General features: G+C 35.0%; 1 protein-coding gene across 1 annotated transcript; it reads left to right on the forward strand.

Annotated features, from left to right (window-relative positions):
• Positions 1–8,834: 8,834 nt before the first annotated feature.
• LOC112090958 (uncharacterized oxidoreductase At1g06690, chloroplastic) lies at positions 8,835–16,681 on the forward strand. Its single transcript, XM_024163476.1, has 10 exons — positions 8,835–9,241; positions 10,011–10,102; positions 10,188–10,228; positions 10,351–10,515; positions 10,626–10,648; positions 10,780–10,851; positions 11,218–11,385; positions 15,543–15,625; positions 15,710–15,772; positions 16,277–16,681. The coding sequence occupies exons 1-10, from the start codon at positions 9,025–9,027 to the stop codon at positions 16,460–16,462; spliced, it is 1,110 nt and encodes a 369-aa protein (XP_024019244.1). The 5' UTR covers positions 8,835–9,024; the 3' UTR covers positions 16,463–16,681.
• The last annotated feature ends 4,504 nt before the right edge of the window (positions 16,682–21,185 follow it).

Raw genomic sequence — 21,185 nt, forward strand, 5'->3', positions numbered from 1 at the left:
GGATGTTCCCTCCATGTGTAGAAATGTGTTCGCAGCCACCTTCCATGAGTTAAACTCACGTGCGGGCCCTCATGGAATCACTAGTGGAGCTTAAGCTACCCAAATCCTAAGTGATCTTGTCTTTCTCTGTCATAAAAAAAAGTTGCCCCTTCCCGACCACTGATCAGAGCTGGCTATATTTGAAACAACTAGATTTCAACTTGAGCCACTTTGCCTTTACAATTTTCTATAAATACAAGACCAAACGCTAGCTTAATGTATATCTAGCAAAAGCCATCCTTAATAGCTATCTATATTTTCTTCTCTACATAGCTCTAGCTTCTTCCAATATTTTCCTTTACTAATTAAGCCACAATGGTGATTGTTGACAGCGAGAAACCTAAAAAGCTTTTGACGACGTTGCTTCCTACTCATAAGGACAAGTTTTTGGATGCATCATCACTCTTCTCATACGGGGAAAATGATGACGACGACGACGATGATGACGACGACGGGGTCACTGTGGCGCCTGCGGCGTAAATATTGGGGGTTCTTCAGTATGGTCCTCTCACTTCACCACTGAGGAACTTTGTTATTAGGGTTTAGAATTATGTATTCATGGTTAAATATATGTGGGTATTTTCTCTCTCTAATGTGCGGGAATAAGAGAAAGCTAGCCCATATTTAACTATGTTACAAGGCTTAAGTTTTAGTAGTCAAGTCTATAGATAATTAATAAAGTACTGTATTAAATAACAAAAATAATAGACTTGAAATTATAATAGTAGAAACTATGGGATATAGAATACGTGTGTCGTCTGTTAATGGGGCATTTGACTGCTTGTAGTGCTACTAAAGTTCTTAAACGGGGTTGTTGTTGCAACAATGGCACTTCTGTGCACTAGCAATTAGAATTTCGGAGCTTAATGGTAGTATATTTATAGTAATTACTATATGTTACTACTCTATATATGTGTTTCCTTTTTCTCTTCCATATCTCTCCAAAACTCATGCGTCTAACATAATGGATTTGGAACATTTTTTTTTTTCGTATAACAATTCTCATTTTCAATGGTTGTGTCTCCGTTTCTCGGCTTATAAACACATTGAAAAAGAATTAGTGCTTTTGCTATCATCAAATGCAGATGAAGGTAAAGTTATCATGGTAAATGTTCTTTTTTTTTTTGTTGGTTTTATCAACATAATTATATCCGGATATGCAGTAGTGTTATTAATTACTTACAAAAATTTAGATAGTACATATATATGTAATTGAAATTCCAATCATAATTATGAGTTGAAGTGAAGTTGAAGAGGTATGCCGATACAACAAAAACAAGTCTTAATCCCATCTTAATTGGGATCAGTTATATAAATTTCACTTTTTTACGCAGTTCTGTTCGAAATTAGATTTTCTTGAAGGCCTAGATCTAGAATGTCATTTATAACTACTTCGGTCCACGTAATTCTTAGTGTATCCCTCCCTCTCATAGTATTAGATATAAGAATGCCCTCCCAAGTACGAACTGGTGCTTCTAGCGGTCTACGTTGGACATGCCCATACCACCTCAAGTTGAAGACCACTGGTATGCCGATAATTAAGAAATTTTAAAATGACATTTGCAATAAACTAATAAAGAGCTTTGGTTTTCATTATAATCATAAACTAGACAAACAAGCTAGGTCTGGCACCTTAATCAGAAACTGAGTAAAACATAGGTCCTTAGGCGTTGAAGTAAGTAATTTGGGTGGACACTAATAACCTTAAATACACTTTATTCTTTTAGATAATGATAAGCCAGCCGTAAAGTACATTGTTTTTTTATGAGGATTAGACTTTATAGCCTTATCACAATTAGTTACAGTACTGTATGTGAATCTTATCACAATAAGCATCTAACTGCTAAATAATTATCCCTTAAGATGTATTACACAAAATTACTTGCATATAATTTTCCAGCAAGAGGAGAGAATACAGAAGCAAGTAATAATTACTAGTACACATATATACATATATACATGTATATGTAATCGAGTTATAGCTAGCATTAATAACATGAAGACTAGCATTATAATCTTACCAAGTTTCATTTACTAAATACTATTATCTCTATGTAGTTAAGATTGACTGCTCTGAAATGAGCTTTAGTAAGAGATCAATGAATTTCATAAGATTAGTATCATAATTTTTGGCATGAGCAAGAACCTATTAACTGTATTTGTAGTTATTTTGGAAAACTATTACATTTAGGTTGTTGTAAGCTTTAAAAAAAAACGATTGTTGCTTAGAAAATGCACTTAATATTTGCAGTGACTATATTGTTTTGTTTTTGGATTATTTTTATTTTAATTTTTTGGGCTAATCCATGAAACTCTAGTTCTTGCTATGATTTTAATTAACGTACATATCTTGTTTGATTTATATGTTGACTTTTGTTTCAGTTGTTTTTTCCTAGTTTCAAAGAAAAAAAAAAGATTTTAATCTTAGTCCTGTTCACCTTTCTAAAGTTATAACACTTGCGGTCTAATACATTCATTTCATGCCCCATCCAAGAGACAGTTACATTTGAAACCCCCAACCTAAAGTGAATGAATCTTTGTACTCCACAATGCATAGATTGTACGTCGTAAAACTTAGAAACGACACTATCAAATTATTCATCCTTTATTTATTTATTTTTTAGAAAAAGTGAAGCTGACTTTCATTAAACTATCTAAACAACTGCTTTAACGACAAAGCTTAAAGACAGCAAGACAAATTAGCCAGTCCAAATAAGATGCAGAAAGCACAAAGGATATGATTAGCTAGAACAATTTTTCCATTGATGTCCCGTCGATCGACATTGTTTACACTTTCCATTAGGACTTCTTTATCACACGATTAACATGTCATGTAATAATTTAATGATATTCTTCCATTAATGTCCCATGAAAATTTATTAACATCCAGTGTTATATTCTGCTGTTGCCATATTTTTTTAATATATATTTTAAAAAAGCAAACGAGTTGTGAACATATGTAATTTCATAAGGAAAAAGGATCTTAAAAAAGCGATAGACAGAAATAAGAAAGGGATGGAGAGACTTCCAAGTTCGACCAAACTTAAAAATAGAGTATCCTAAAATAAAATTTCGTTATAGGATTTTTCTTTCAGAACTCAGCTGAAAGGAGGATCAAAGTTTTCCTCGAAACAAACATAAAATCCTAAGACAAAATAAATTGCTTAATTTAAGTTAAACCAATAACAAAAGATACATATAATTCAAAACCCAATTACATTTAAGCAGCTCGTTATTCTATATGTGTTAAAGAAAGTAATACCGTGATTTAACTCTCAACGCAAAAATGCCAATTTCCATCCTTTTTCTTGACCATAATACCGTGATTTAACTCCCAACGTAAAAACACCAACTTCCATCCTTTTTCTCTACCAAGAGCACCGGACTCGAAAATGGACTGCAACTAGGCCAAATGATTCCTGAAGAATTCATATCGGACACTAGGTGCTCAATCTCCTCCTTTTGGAAATATGAGGGTGCCGGTATGGGTGGATGTTAGAAGGATCCATCAAAACAATCCAGTGGTCCCGAACCCTCTTAATCTTCAAAAACCAACCCAGAATCTGTTAACACTCCATGTAACTCCTTCGGTATCGCATCGGATTTTCCATCCTCCAACATTTCACAAAATTCCAGCAACACTCCAACTTGCTTCGCACCAAAAGACCGAGTCGAAGAGCGAAGACTCACCGGTATATATCATAAAGAAAGATCTCCGATCTAACTTACCTACTTCTCACCACCTTAAACTCATAGTGAATCGTGATCAATCCGCTCTCACCTATCCCAATGTCCAAAACGGAATCTGAAAGAATCCTCAGTCACAGTGTACCCTTGTATGCGCAACTCCACGCCACGAAAAGTTTCTTGTTGTTTAAAACACATCTCATTTCCCACTTGCACTCCACATTTGGCTGACAAATCACAAGACAACCCTAATTCGTTAACTACCACCGCCGACAAGAAACTGTGGGAGGTTCTACTATCCACCAATACCACTACTTCCCCCAATCCAATCGATCCTTTCACCTTCACGGTATTTGGCGAATTCAATCTCATCAACGAATTAAGGGAGAAGAAAAATCCTCTGGTGGTTCGGGTTGGGATTCTTCTTCTCCCTTAGCTTCTCCCTCAACTACAGTAAAAAACTCCCTCTTATGTATAACGGTAGTTTCATCCCATGTCTTGGAATTCCTTGGACTATTATATTTAATTTGATGCAATATTCAACACAACATGAAGGTCTGTACATGTTCTTATTTTATATTTATCATGATTAATGAAACTCTAAGATTATATATGTACACTACAACAAAAAGGGTTATTAACGAAGACATTATTAGCGATGACATTTATCGTTGTTAAAATTACAGTATTAGCGATGACACGTCGTCACCAAAAAGAAATCAAATTTTTTGAACGACTTGTCATCACATTCACTATTTACAACGACATGTCGTTGCACAAAATTCAATATTTGTGACGACATATCATCGCTAACATTTGACAAATTATTCGCGATGACATGTCATCGCTAATAGTGATTGGTGCCAAAACAAATCTAGCACAAACAATTTTGGCGCCAGTTTGTCCATTATTTGTGATGACATGTCGTCGCAAATATTGATACGTACAACTGGCGGTGACGTGGCTAAAAACTTAATCGTAGCAACCAAAAGTAGTCGAGTTTTCATGGTTGGCTGTCGTACTCCCAACATCGCGAGAAGAAAGTAAGTATTTGTTAATAATTTATTCAATATAAATGTTAATTTGGTAATCGATTACAATATATTCATATACATTTAAACTACTATACAGTCTACCACAGGGACTCAACAGCCGATGTCTGTCATCGATAACTGGGGGGACATGCATTGTCGTGAGGATACTTAGATTAATTCCCAAGCTGAGCAGACTTTTGTAAGTATACTCGTAATGTTTAATTATATTTTTTTTATTTAAATCACATTATGTATTTAATTATTTTTCTTATAATATTTGTAGCAACAGATGGAGGGAGAAAGAGAAACGAAGATCCATACGCAGTCTGCTACTTTTGGATCATCCGCAGTAGGAGCAGTTAACGAGGAGGATATTATGGAGCAGTTTCTGGGCACCCGCAAAGGGCACAAGACTGGAGTGGGTTGATCACTCCCACAAAAGGTTTATTGAGGGGATGCGTCATCATCTGGCTCACGCTCAGCAAGATCTCTACGACACGTTCTGACCCACACGTAGAAGAATACTTACAACAGAGTTACCAACAAAACCTCCAACTGTACGAGAGCATCAGAATGATGCATGATTTCATCACTCAAATACAACCCAACATGACTTTTCCTGCGGTTACTCCTCCTGTGCTGTATGTCTGTCCAGGTCATCTGCCTCCGAATCCTTCTGATGATAACGACGATGATTCTAGTGATGCTGCTAATTTAGGATATTAAATTTTTATTAATGTAACAATTTTTATTTCTGCACATTTCTACTATAATTACATTTTTATTTTATTTTATTAATTACTATTTACAATAATAATTTTTATTTATATTTTATATTATTTATTTCCTTTTATTTAATGTATTATTATTATTATAATATCATGAATTATATTTAATATTGGATTTAAACATATAGTAATATACAACATTAATTAGTAAAATGAGAAAAAAATAAATACAAAATTAAAATATTATTTGCAACGACAAATGTGGTTGCAAAAAATATAAGCCACGTCAGCTAAATTTGTATCTTTTGCGACGACTTAATATGCTAAATGTCGTTGCAAAAACTCAATGTCATGTCATTTTAATAATGTAACTGACGAAATAATTGCAGCGACTCATTTACGATGATTGTCGTCATAAATATAATGTATAATTTATTAATACACATTGCTGTTGGAGATATTAATGTGATTTTAATCCAGTACTGTTCTTTTCTGAAAATATTTGATGGGCTCCTAATTCCTACTTAGTAATTTTTAAGTTTTTATTTTTTATTATTTATAGTAAACAAACTGCTTACGTTGATCTGATCAAAACCCCGTTTAACATAGTGGGTGGTGGTTTGGGGAACTTCCCTACTGTCTATTACAATAAAAATTAGAGAAATTAAAGTTTTGTTATGAGTTTCTCCAAAAATAGGCCAATGCTTATATACCAAGAGTTTACGGTATGAGGAGAGAAACAAAACATATATTGAAGCCCATTCTTTTCGCTGATTTGAGTTTAGAATTCGAGTTTTGTTACAGTAAAAAGTTTTCAGAAACAGTCACATCTTTTTTTTTGGTTACAGTAAAATGCTCTCACACAACATCACATCTCAACTCAAATTAAAAACTCGAATTAACGAACTAAACGGGCCATCGTCTCTCTCTCTATATATATATATATATCTTTTTATATATCATTATAAAAGAGAGAGGAGTCTTTCTCTTTCTCTCTCTCTTATCATTTTACGTGAAGTTTTGAAATAAAAAATAGATAAATTTTTATTTAAAGAGGTGTTTCAAAAGTAAAGTTGTGATATTTTAGAGTATAACCACCCTTATCACTAAAATCAAATTTTTAGGGAAAAAAATTAATGGATCTGGAAGAAGATCCAAAGTTTATACCCAACAGATGTATACATTATAAACCTGCAATTGATAAGTATAATATACGTCTTCTGAACAATAAAACTATTAATTGTACAGCTCCTTATGTAACATAATAAACCAAATCAGCGGTAAGTTATTATAAACGAGTTGATCAAATTTATATTTCGTTTGTACTAATTATTCTGAAATTACCGATACTATCATCCCCCTCACTTCCGTTTTACTCTCTACACTCTCATTCTAATTACACACTTTTACAAACTTTTAAATGATTAATTTTATTTTTTGTTCAATATGGGATTTCATTAACTGGAAATAGAGACGTTATCCAATTAAAAAGCGTCCAAATGGCATAAGCAAATAAAAAAACTGCAAAATATATAAGAAATTCAGGAAAAATACTAAAGAATAGTTAACAAAATAGATGATAAAAAATAAAAAATAACACATGAGTTGCATTATATTGATTGAATATTGATCAAAACAAAGGCAAATGAAATGAAAGTGCCATAAGATAGCATATGAGCACAAGCAGCATATAAAAAAAAAAAAAACCTGAGGGGAAAAACTCCAACCAATCTGACAGTATAAAAATGGAAAAATTGAATTGATTAGCTTATAAAATGATTCGAAAAAATATAAACACAAAAGAAATATTAAACAAAAAATCAAAGGTGATCTATCTTCATATAACAAATAGCAAAGAAAATTTAACATATTTTCATGTAATTTTTTAAAAGAGTCATTGAAAAGTGAATTAGGTTAGGTTTTTGTTATGGATTTTGAAATAGTAATAGTTTATATTTTGGGAGTATGATATGTGAGGTGTGGAGTGAGGAAACCCCCTTCTATCATTATTTTCCCTTTTAAAAAAATTGAATTATATGATTAAGTCTATTGTCCTTTGTTGTCTTTTTATTTAATGGGTTTTCTTTTTGTAACAAGAAATTTTTAATTTAAAAGGGGTGTGATGAGTAAAAAAGGATGAATGTACAGAACCACTCTTAAAAAATAATATAATAAAAAAGCCTTGAAGGTTACTAACATATTCTTTTTCAAATATTTCTATATCCGGCGAAAAATATATGTATTTATATAGCAGCTCTAATCTTCAAATACATTGGCATCAATATATATATATATATATATATATATATTTTGAAACATGTTATTCTAGTTAAAAATCTAATATTGGAAGGAGTTTTTTTGTTGTTGTTGTAAATATTCCATAAATTAGAGAAATAAATGTTACTTTTTAAAATTAAGAGGCAATAATTGAGGGGGAATTGTTTGCAATTAACCCTAATAGTAATCGAAACCAAAAAGAGAGGCACTGCACAGATACGTTTATGCTGGATCCTAAAGGTACAAGGACATGATGTTGCCATTATATTATATGCCCATATTATGCCCGTTGCATTTAATTGTATATGCTTTTTACCAGAAAACGAAACCAAAAAGGGTAGTATTACAAATACAAGTTTATGCTAATCATATGAGGACATGAAGTTGTGATGTTGCATGTAAATTATAAATTTGGATTGAATTAGGATGAGTTTCAACTCTTTTTTTTTTCTTTTTAACTTATTGAACTTTTCATCAACAATAAATATCATCATAGTGCTGGAGTAGGTACAAGAAAAGCTCCCAACAAGATCCCTCGACTACGTTGAGGAAAAAGCATTTTCTGACTCTAATCTCGTTTCTCTCTTTTTCTATCCTACATACATTGCATCAACCACGTTCTTTATACTTTTTTTATCTCTCAAATTTTACTAAAAAATACCACAAAAAATTAAATTTATTTATGAATTTCATAATGTAAGATTTATTTTTTTGGATTAATTTTCTAAACTCTCCGAATTTTAAAATCATTCTCATTTTATTATCTGAGTTTAAAAGCTTCACTTTGCCTATTGAATGCAAATTAGTCTCACTTAACCCTCACAGCCCCCAATTTTTTTTGTACGCGCGCTTCTTTTTATTTTTTATTTTTAAGAAGACAATTTGACTATATGTTTTTGAGAGAAATTTTAACAGAAGGGGGTTAAGTGAAACTAATAAAAATTAAAAGGATAAATTAGAAGTTTTTAACATTTAGACGGCAAAAAGTGTGGATGACTTAAAATTCAGGGACGCACGCACATGAAAATAATTACTTTTATTATCTTGTGGTGCTGATGTGATACTCAAGATTCGTTGAATTTCACTGGTGCAATCGTACTGGTTGTTCTCCACCGCCCAGTAAAAAAGTATGAACTTTTTAGAGAATAATTGGTCGACCACAAAAAAAAAAAAAAAAACAAGTAGGACCTGAAGGACTCCCTGCTGAATTACGGAAACCCCATTTCATCAAGCGTAGTGATAAGCCCCAAGGTTCAGCCATGGCTATGCACGTGAGCAGTACTTCATGTTTTTCCACTTTCAGCAGCAAGAGAGCTCACAGAATCAGAGCCGTTGCTTCCGAGGACTTTGCCGCTCTGAAAACCACGGAGGAAGATAAGGTGAAGTTGGGCGGCTCAGATTTGAAGGTAACGAGGCTTGGGATTGGTGCTTGGTCATGGGGTGACACTAGCTACTGGAACAACTTTGAATGGGATGGTAAGCTCTAAGAAATTAGCTCTTCGTTAAGTTCAAAGATTTAGATACCCTTTTGAAATTGGAATTTAATTTTCTTAATCAATGGGACTGTGCTGATTCTTTATGAAATTTAGTGAAATATAATGCTATAATTCTTATTAATTCCTTTATTTTTTTAAATTTGGCTTGGTTGGCTAATAGAAATGAGAATTGGATTATGTCTTAATTGGGACCCAAGAAAGGGTAAGTTGTTTACTCGACGTCCCTTGGTGAAGGTTATGCGTGATTGTTTATAATTACTTTTTTTTTAAAATAGTATGAGGGCTTTGGGAGTAAAGGCTAATAGCAAAACTCTCGGGCCTGGGGCTTAAATCGGCCAATATCATATACCGAGTGGAGGTTTCTATTGTATACAAAGAAGAAAGTACTTTCATTTTTGCCAAGAAGCTAATAGCATTGTCTCTTGAAGCACAATGTTAGGCCTTGACATTATGTCTCAACAATTTTTAATAGGATGGCTTTAACCTCTTCATGTTGAAAGGAAATTGTCTTTTACTTTAAATTTCAGTTAGAGTGGTTCCAAAATTATCCACCAAAGTTTCGTTGTTTTGTCTTTTTCCAGAATGGAAATTTTGCATATCAGTTGTCTTTGTGAGATTGTTTTTCATAATTGCCTGCTTTTAGTTTGTCTAATGACCTGTGAGGTTGTGACTGATGAAAATGACCTCATATCTCATATCCTATGAAGACTTGTTTAAAATGTCTTCCTTTTTCTGTATCTCAACTGCAGATAGAAAGCTGAAGGCTGCCAAGGCTGCTTTCGATACCAGCATTGATCGCGGTATAACTTTCTTTGACACTGCTGAAGTTTATGGCTCAAGGGTGAGCTAAGAACCTCACCGATTCCTTTATTCTTTCTCATTAGAAGCCATGGAAATCTTCGCCATCATATTTTACCTTCTTGCAGCTTTCATTTGGTGCCATAAATTCTGAAACTCTGCTTGGAAGGTACATCCTAAAAAGTTGATAGTTATCAATTTCTTCTGTCAGTTTCTTTTGAAGGAAGGAAGATCTTGCTACAACTTGTTCTTTTAGTAGATGTAGTAATCAAATTTCACCATCTTTGATAGATTCATCAAGGAAAGGAAAGAAAAGGACCCCGGGGCGGAGATTGCCATTGCAACCAAATTTGCAGCTTTGCCATGGAGGTTCAGTCGTCAGAGTGTGCTCTCTGCCCTTAAGAATTCCCTCTCTCGCCTCGGACTTTCTTCAGTTGATCTCTATCAGCTTCACTGGTCTGTATCATCATGAGTGTAATATATGATCCATCAAGAGACAACTTTTTATAGACTTTTAAGTTTTCTTTCCTGATTAGTCATTGAATAATTCTTTCGGTGGATTTCAGGCCTGGAGTATGGGGAAATGAAGGTTGCTCATAATACCTTTCTTTTGTTTGTTTTGCAATTGAACTCTAAAGCCACTGGTGTTTGATATAGAAGAGTTACCAAATCCTCTTCTCTTACTTAATAACTTAGTTGATGGAGAACCAATTTTGCCAGGGTATATTGATGGTCTTGGAGATGCTGTTGAGCAGGGATTGGTGAAGGCTGTTGGTGTTTCAAACTTCAGCGGTAAAATATTTCTATCTTTTTATTTTTTACTGTTTTGTTGGGTGTACTATCTTATTGGCCTTTTACCTCCTTTTTCCCTTCAAGGAAAGTATGAAATATTAACATTCTGACGCAGAGTTAGCATATTGATTGACCTTCAGGTTTTCAAACATGTAGTTGGTTCGCCCTAATTACAGATATATTGGGGGGTTAGTAATGAAGTTAGATAGAAATAAAATGTCCGATAGGTGTTAGGTGTGTGTTTTTTTTCTTCGTTTTCATCGTACTTTCTTGCCTTATAAACTCTAGTTAGTAAGAATTAAGATGTTTAATCTGTAACAACTGTTCAATCTGTGCCAATTTTGATTCTTTTGGTTCTCATTTCAGAGAAGAGACTGCGCGAATCATATGAGAAGCTTAAAAAGAGAGGCATCCCATTGGCCTCAAACCAAGTCAATTACAGCCTCATATACAGGGCACCGGAGGAAAATGGCGTTAAGGCTACATGTGATGAACTTGGGATCACTTTGATTGCCTATTCACCTATTGCTCAAGGTGAAATCCTACTCATTTATTTGTCCTTGTTTGTTATGTTCACCTCACTCACATTTCTCCAGTTTGGTCTTTCTTCTCTCATGCATTTTCGTTATCATCTTATTGGATTTTGGTTCCGGCTTAGTTGTTTTATGTTACTAGTAGTGCGATAAATGGCTAATGAGTTGGTGTGAAATTGAGGAATTAGACATTCTCACTTATTCTATAATCAGAGAATACATATCCTTTTTATAGAGAAGCTTGGCAACATATCTGCCAATGAATCTCCACAATAAAGGAAACAAACTAAAACAGTAAAATCCCCATTAATCAGGGAATGAATTCTATCATTGAGAAGAGAGATATGAGGAAAATATCTTTCCTTATCTCTGTATAAAAAAAGGAAGATAATAACAACTAGATCCCTATAAACTAGGAAAGTCAACACTGGCTATTAGTCTACACCCTCCCTCAAGCTGGATTTCCAAGGTTGAACATTCCCAGCTTGCCAACTAATCTTTCAAACATCCTCCTTGCTAGAGCCTTGGTTAGGACGTTAGCCACTTGGTCATCTGTGGATACATAGGTTATGCACAGTATTCCTCCCTCAATTTTTTCTTTGATGAAATGTCTGTCCACTTCCACATGCTTTGTCCGATCATGATGGACGCGATTGTGAGAGATACTTATGGCTGCCTTGTTATCACAGTAAAGCTTTAACGGAAGAATCATCTCCATCTTCAATTCTTCAAGTAGGAGTTTCAGCCATAGTATTTCGCAAGTGCAATGTGTCACGGCTCTAAGTTCAGCTTCAACACTGCTTCGGGCCACCACATTTTGCTTCCTACTTCACCATGTGACTAGGTTGCCCCATACAAATGTACAATAGCCTGAGGTGGACCTTCTGTCTTTAATGGAACCTGCCCAATCAGCATCAGTGAATCCCTCTATACTCCTTGATGCGTTTTTGCTAAAGAATAGCCTTGTGGGAGAATGTGTTTTACACGTGTATAGACTAAATTAGGAAAGTTTGAATATAATAGTTAGTTTCCCTAGAATTAGGTTGATTTGGTTAGTTTCCGTTTTTTGTTGGGATATCCCACATAATATGGGATGAGATATAACCTAGTAATTGCCGTTTCTGAGGCTAAGGCTTCTGTATATAAACCCGGTTGTAATTGTAGTGCAATAATACAATTTCTTCAATTTGCATCATGGTATCAGAGCCTTACGCTTTTTTTTTCTGGGAACGAAAACCCTAGCCTTCATCGCCAAGGGTTGAAACCCAAGCCTTCATCGCCAAGGGTTGAAACCCTAGCCTTCATCGCCAGGGTTGAGTTTCTTTTTCTCTACCGTGTTGCTATGGGGCTGTTTCGTCACTGTTGTCCTGTTTTCTGCCTTGCCGCCACTGCTGTCAGGACGCTTCCATAGAAGAGTGCTTGGATTGTATCAGCCTTAATCGCTGATATTCTATTTGACACAACCGGCCTTAATTGCCTGGAGACTGCTTGGTTTGATTGAGGATGTCGGAGGTGGCAGAGACAACTGCTACAACACGGCCGGAGGATGCAGAAACCGTTAGGCCTCAACTGGTCGGGGAATTGCAGAACATTTAGGCCTCATATAGGCTGGATGGAAAAAACTACCTTAAATGGTCCCAACTTGTTCGAACTGTGCTGAAAGGAAAAGGAAAAATCAGCTACCTCTTAAGGACAGGACCAAAACCGGAAGATCCACGATTTGAAGCGTGGGATGAGGAGGATTCGATGATCATGGCATGACTGTGGAACTCCATGACTCCGGAGATTAGCGATACATGTATGTTCTTAGCCACTGCCAAGAATATATGGGATGCAATTCAACAAACGTACTCCAAGGCAAAGGATGCTGCTCAAGTCTACGAAGTCAAAGCAAAGATGATCACTGCAAAACAAGGAGATATGACTGTCACTGAATATGCCAATCAAATGAAGGCCTTGTGGCAAGAACTTGATCATTATAGGGTGGTTAAGACCAAGTGTCTCAATGATGCAGCAATCATGAAGGAGTTTATTGAACAAGATAGGGTTTATGATTTCCTTGTTGGACTCAATCCGGAATTCGACCTAGTTAGAATTTAGATTCTTGGCAAACAGGAAGGTCTGAGTTTCAATGAAGTGGTGGCACTCATCCGAGGAGAAGAAAGTAGAAGGGAATTGATGCTTGAACCAAAAGGCATTGACAGTTCGGCTTTGGTTGCTAGTAACAGCAATAAGACAGCCACAAATGCAGAAAAAAGCCAGCGGCCGAGAATGGGAGGACCAGCCAGCCAAAGACTCAAAATCGTGACTACAAAGACACTCTATAGTGTACTTACTGCAAGAAGGCACGTCATACTCGTGAGCGGTGTTGGAAACTGCGTGGAAAACCACCAATCCGAGAGTGGGGACAAAAAGGAAAGCAACCGAGGAACAATGGACAAACCCAGATTGCAATAGTGCAGCCGCATGAAGGAACACCACAAGAGATGGGAAATCTCAGCCAAGAAGAAATTGAGAGGGTGGGATCACTTATTAGCAACCTTGAAAAACCATCAGGTACTTGTTCACTGGCGTATTTAGGTAAACTTTCATTCTCCATTGGATTAAATGTCTCGGATATAGCCTTTACCATCTCCTGGATTATTGACTCGGGAGCTATCGACCATATGACCCATTCATCAAAAATTTTCTCATCATATGTCCCATGTCCAAGTAATAGGAAAATAGTCACAGCTGATGGCTCATTGACCACTGTGGCAGGTATAGGTGATGTCAAAATAAGCCCATCACTGTTGTTAAAAAATGTTCTCCACGTCCCTAGACTAACCACAAATCTTATTTCCATCCAAAAGCTCACTAAAGATTTGCATTGTGAAGTGGTTTTTAATCATAGTTATTGTGCATTTCAGGACAAGGATTCAGGGAGAACGATTGGACATGCTAGAGAACGGGATAGGCTCTACTATCTCGACAAATCTCTTTACAAATCAGCAAATAGCAGACATCCTTACTAAAGCTCTGCCAAGGAAGAATTTTGAAGAATTGAGTTTCAAGCTCAGCTTAATCAATATTTACGCCTAGCTTGAGGGGGAGTGTTGAAATACTCGGTTAGGAATCAGAGATCCTAGAATATTTGACAAAGTAGAATAGGAATAAAGAGATTTGGAATCATTTCCAATATCTCTATTAGTTAGTTTCCTTTTCTGTTTTTGATTAGTTTCCTGTTTTTACTAATTTGTTTCCTTTTTCCCTTTGTTCCCCAATTCTGCTAGAATTAATAATTGATGTAATTAGCATTAGGGTAACCGGGGTCTTGATGTATAAAAGGGGGTTGTATATACGTTTCTGATCAATGAGAAAATTATCATTCACCCCTAAATCTTCAGTCTTATAGAACTTTCCTTTCAACTTAATAGGCATCTTGCCATCACATGGTGGCCGACGGTGAAACTATCTCCCTTCGCTCCCGCTCCTCCTTCTGGCACGTCAGTTCCTCTAATTTCCTGAAGATAATCTCCATTCCTTTTTCTAGCTTGGGAATCTTCAGTATTTCCTCCTTATACTGTTTCATCTCCCTTCAGACTTCATCGTTCCCTCCTTTGCCGTTGTTCCCCTCGGCCTTCTCGTCACCCTGGAGGTGCCATCCAGGTCGGTGCTCAGATACCAATTTGTTAAGAACCAGAGAAGTGAGGAATTGAGACTTAGTTTTTGGTCACAGAGAGCAAGAATCCTCTCTCTGGGGTTTTCTGAATTTTATTGAATTATCTGATAAACTATGCAATACAAAGAAAAGAGCAAGTATTCGAGAGACTTGCAAGCTCTCCACAATTACCAAAAACCAGCCTACTCACTAGATGATCATCCCTCCCTTTTATTCTACTATCAACTTCTCTTTCACTAATCTCAAGCCTAACCAACTCGTAACAAACCTCCTTCCCTTGACTCCTCATCACACAAACCCAGAAAACCGCTAGCCACATTGCCCTCGACAATTTACTCCAAATTGCCTCCCTGCCCTTTTTTCTTCCGCCTCACATAGGTGATATGGACTGGGGCTTTATCAGGATGTTAATACATTTTTGTAGGCAAGTGTTTAACTGTTATTTTCTTTTTTTGTTCCGACTGAATGATGGCGCTCTTTATTTTCTACGCACATAGGTGCCCTTACTGGTAAGTATACACCGCAAAATCCACCGGATGGTCCTCGAGGAAGAATTTACACACCAGAGTTTCTGACAAAGGTAACGCCTGATGATGCTAATTATCCAAATGTCTGGTTCCTTTAGGTTTCAAATTTGCTGCTGACAGATGAATCTGCTGTGCAGGTTCAACCTTTAATAAACAGAATCCGTGAAATAGGAGAGAACTACAGCAAAACTCCCACACAGGTCTGTGAAATTCTTTTTGAACTTCCAAATGTAGATAATGTTTGCTTGGAATTCCGTTCTACAATGGTCTACATTTAACTGCTTAAACATGACCAATAGTTAATGAAATAAAAAATACTTCGCCAACTTTTAGTTATCAAACACTAGTACTGTCTCCGTCACTTCCATTAACTGCTGAAACATAACCCAAATCTGGTTTTTTTTTTTTTGCCCCCCTTAAATGTGCTATACTTATCTATCCATATACAATATGTACTGTGCAGTTACCTGTTATCATGTCCGCAGGTGTTACGTTACTATGTTGGATTATATCTATTGTGCAACATATTTACTTTATTTCTGATCAATACAAAGCCGACTTTTATATATGTAAAGAATAAAAAAGTTTGATTTAAATACCTCAATAAAAGTGCAATTTCAATTTCTTTTCAATTTCTCTCCAGAACACACACACATGCGCACAAAAGGGATATAGTTTACTGAAAAGTGTGTGCCTTCATATAGGTAGTCCTCAATTGGCTTATAGCCCAAGAAAATGTGCTCCCAATCCCAGGAGCCAAAAATGGAGAACAGGCTGAAGAATTTGCAGGTGCACTTGGATGGAGGCTCAGCAATGAAGAAATAAGTGAGCTGCGCTCTTTGGCTTCAGAAATAAAACCTGTTGTTGGCTTCCCTGTTGAAAAATTATAAATATGTAAGAAAAAAAGTATGGGAAAATCAATTTCTCCACACATTAGTGGAAAAAAACCTACACAAAAAATAACTATTTATCATTAAATACAGATTATTTCTTTTACATTATTAGATGTAAAGTAACTATTAAAATCTGAAGCTGTATAACTTATACTTCCATTGCAACTTTTTTCTCCCTTTTGAGTGTAGGCAAATTGTAAACCAAAACTGGCAAGACCTCATTATGCCATTTATAATTTATTCTTCATAGCATAGTTGGCGATTGAGTTAAATCGAAAGTCCTATGATATATTGAAATCATCTTTTACATTGAAAATCAAGAATTGCAATCCTCTTTTTAGTCCCAAAAAATTAAAATAAATTGGAGAGGCATAAATAAAGAGAGACAGACTTTTCCACAATGAAAAGAAAGGATGGTGACTCCTGGCTATTGGGACAGTTAGCCACCTCTTGTTCTCAATAGAGTGGACAGGCCTGGACCCAATTTTTAATGGAGTGACAACAACTAAATGATGAAGCCCATTTCTGTTCTCCACATATTATGGAGACAATTGTTAGGAACTACTCCTAATCCTTAATATACTAGAGCAACGCCAAAAGCAAAGAAAAACAATACAGGAATAACATGTTTTAATGTAAGTAATGTTCACTGTATCGTTTTAAATTTCTCACATAAAAAAGGAGTTTTTCTGGCAGGTCTTGAAAAATTGAACGACTTAAGAGTCTATGTTTTCAGCTATTAAATATGTATTAGAAACTGCATGTTCTGCATGTTTTTTTAATTTGATGTAATTTTAATAAGATCTAACGATAAAAAACTTGTCACATCAGAGTAAAAAAGATACAAGATAATTTTACATTTTTGAGAATGTCTCTTGTGACGTTTTACTCATTTCTCACTTTAAAAAGAAAAACAAAAAAACAAAAACAAAAAACAAAAAGGGATGTACAAAAATATCCCATTTTTATAGTACAAAGAATTAGAACAGACTAACAAGGTCAAATGGTGGTCAGTGGGAATAGAGTAGACTATAATTAGCCCACACACAACTCAACAAAAATGGTTGTCTAAACAAAATTATGCCTCGTTCATTTTACCGATTTAAATTTAAAATTTGAGTTTTGCTATAGTAAAAAGCTCTAAAAAATAATCACATCTAACTTTTTTATTATAATAAAAAGTTCTCACATAAAATCACATCTCAACTCGAATTAGCGAACTAAACGTGCCCATAGGTGAATCAAACTTTAATAAGTAATTGCTTCAAAAAAGCCAACGTATTTTCGAGGGCACAAGCAAAGACTACATGTGGCTGCACGCTATATAAATACACACACACACACACACACACATATATATTGAAGAGGGATTTTTTTTTTCCGGTAAACATAGGAGAATGCTATTATCCTAGGATGTGGTGCTAACTGCTAACTTAATCTTTTAAGCATTCTCGGTTACTCGGTAACCTCTTGGAGATCTTGACTCTTGAGAGAAAATATGGGTCTCACCTATATAAACCTGTGCCGCATTCCAGTGAGAGCTGAGTCAGTAACCTTTCCGATTGTTTCAAGTGTTTATCGCTCGTCATTGGTTTCAAGTGCTCAAATTGCATTTATGTTAGCACCAAATCCGTCTGCTATTGGATTCTTAATGAACAACGGTTCGAATTAGCCGACACATGATCTTGCTTGGGTGAAAACTTTGGAAGATCCGAATCTTTGAAACAAATTTGAAATAGAGGTTCCCGATTCCTGACTCGAGATGCCCTTTGCGTAAACTCGCTAGAAAGGATAAAGCTCACTTGTCGCGCTTTGACCAAGGCTTGTTGGTTTGGTGGTTGGTGGTGCTTAAATATTTGCTGTGGGATGACTTTGTTGTTGGGATGCTTAACATTTGGTTTATGAGTTCAAAATCATAGTTCATGTTTTTTATTTTTAAAATTTAAATTTTTTATGAGAAAAAAACACGGTAGTAGAATTAAGAATCATAATTCTAAATCAGATAGAACTCTTGAAACAAATGTTAGACTCTATCAAATCCTTTCGTGATCCGCCGTAAAGTTTTGATCTTCAACGCACCTACAATATAAAATGTTTATGCTCTTTGTGATTTCATTCTTGATTGATTCGGAGAGGTAGAAATGATTTCCTAATTTTCGAAGGGATCATGCCGGATTCCAATCTCATGGCTAAGGTTTCGTAGGATTTTTACTACTTGTTGTTCATCGAGTGATGTGCCTAGTGTATTCTCTTTATACTTTTTCTCCTAGTAGACCTATAAGTTTGGTGTCTGTCCCCGACTGTGATGTGGTTGTGATTGAAAATGTTGGATTGTTCAAGAACGATAACGGTTTCGTTGTACATTCACGGGGAGCAAAAAGTGGATATTTTCTCTCCTTCCATGAGTGCGAGGCTTTGGTATTACGTTTGACAGTGGACACGAGTATCCTCTAAGGATGAGAAAAGATTTTCTGTGAAGAAGAATGTTTTTTGTTTTTAACGGCTTAAGGTTGCCTCATTGGATGTGAGTTCAATTGTTTAATATGCGTAAGAGGTAAATTAATTAGTTGGCGCCCAACATGGATTTTGGCTAATGAATTGTGCCATTTGGATGAGAAGGTCAAAGTCCATAGTATTTTTCTTTTTACTATATATGCCTCTGTGTAGGCTTTTACCTTTGCCTCCAACTTGCAAAGCTAGTAATGTACTGTCCCATTTTAATAATGACCGCGTTATAAATTGGTGACGAAAAAGCATTTCAACATATAAATATAAACTGTAATATAAATCTATTCTTTTCCTGTTTCTCAATATCGAAATTGACAAAAATTCATAACAAAATTAGTAAAATGAGGCACATTACAACACTTTTATAAAAGATGCCAATTTGCCACAATTAGATGTCTACGGAGAAAATTATCAAAACCCCAAAAGTTGAGGAAGCAAATATACAAAATACCCTTTTTTTTCTCTCTTTTTACTCCATTACTGTGGCGTTTTCTTGTTGCTTCACTCTCTGCTTTGTAGTCTATTTCAGCTTATTGAAAAGGAAAATCTGCATTATTGAATATGTATACACTTGCCTTCTGAGAAGAAAAATAATAATGGAAAGAAGAAAACAGGGGGCCAAAAAAATTGTAGCGGTGAGCTAGCTATGACAACTCTAGTACTACAGTAAAGTGCAACCAACTGACCAAGATTTATTGCTTGAAAATAACAAGGAACCTATCCACCGATGTTGAGATTGATTTAGTGGGCAAAACAGCACCATCCTCATTCTTTTTGGCAGTCCTAGTCCTTATTATAAATGTTACTGTGTGACTTAATTTAGTGGACACTGGACAACCCATCTTCTTATGAGCAAGAATTTCCTCCACGTATATGGTCCCTCTTTCTTTTTCTAATTAAACACTAGAATGCTAACAAACACCTAAATAGTTAAACCTAAATTTCCTTTTATTTTGATACATATATTTATTCATATATATATATATATATATATATATATATATATATATATATATATATATATATATATATATATATATATATATATATATATATATATATATATGATAGATATGAGTTAATTACGTTCAGTTGCTCGAGTAAAATAAAGTGCAGAAAGTAAAGGAACACACAATATAATATCGCAGTTCGGTGCGCACACCTACTCTGCAGGGCCACACCCAGACAGTAAACAGTTTCACTATGATTTAAGAATTACAACCTTGACGGACTTATTCACTCAAGGACTCCCTCCTAGACTATAGCGCCGCTGTGATGAACTCTCACAATGACACTGTTTAGCGTGTACCACACGTCTTCACCTTTAACTGCTGAACTCCCTTCAGTTGTTCATACTTTCAATGAGAAAAAAACATAAGCTACAGATTGTTCTACTTAAGCACCGATTCTCTATCACAAGATTTTTTCCTATAGTTGACCCACCTTTTCTAGCAGAGTCACTTCCCATATAAACCCATTCCACGTATCTCCTTTTTCAACTTTTGAACCTATATTCAGATACCAAAAAATCCTCCTCAACGTTATCTGCAACATCTAATATTCTCTTAGTTATCTCCACGTCAATGCCTTATCTTTCATTATAGCAAGTTATCTTTGACTTTTCTTTGACCAAGTCAAATTTCAAGTTCTAATTCTCATGTGCAACTCAAGCTTAATTATATAGCTCACGTGAATACATATATATATATATATATATATGTTGGGAATAGTGTCCTAGAAGCATAAGATGTAATAAAATATTAGTTATTCAATTAATAAAAGAGTTTATTCATCATTTTATGTGCATATATTTATATATTTTATGAATATCAAATGAAAATTCCGTGATTATTTATGTAACCTTAAACATAGTATATAAGTGTTATATACGAGAGGATAGTGTTTAAGGATAATAATAAAAAAAAATATTGTTCATAATGAATTTAATTAAAGTTCAGAATCTTTAATTAAAACATTATTAATACATGTCATTCCCATTTAGAATGGAACGGTGCTATTCGCATTGTTAATATGGTGAGATATTAAATGAGTGTATTTCGCATAATGAGATTGTGTAGAACAGGGACACAGACACAATATGAATTTCTAATAATTTCCGTTAAGCATAGAAATTCTAATTGAGTCTACCGATGGTCATATATAGAATGATCTTAATCCCGAGTTCTTAACAAACTCCTATTTATGGATTTAT

The sequence above is a fragment of the Morus notabilis genome, unplaced genomic scaffold, assembly GCF_000414095.1.
Source record: "Morus notabilis unplaced genomic scaffold, ASM41409v2 Scaffold275, whole genome shotgun sequence".
Taxonomy (NCBI): Eukaryota; Viridiplantae; Streptophyta; class Magnoliopsida; order Rosales; family Moraceae; genus Morus; species Morus notabilis.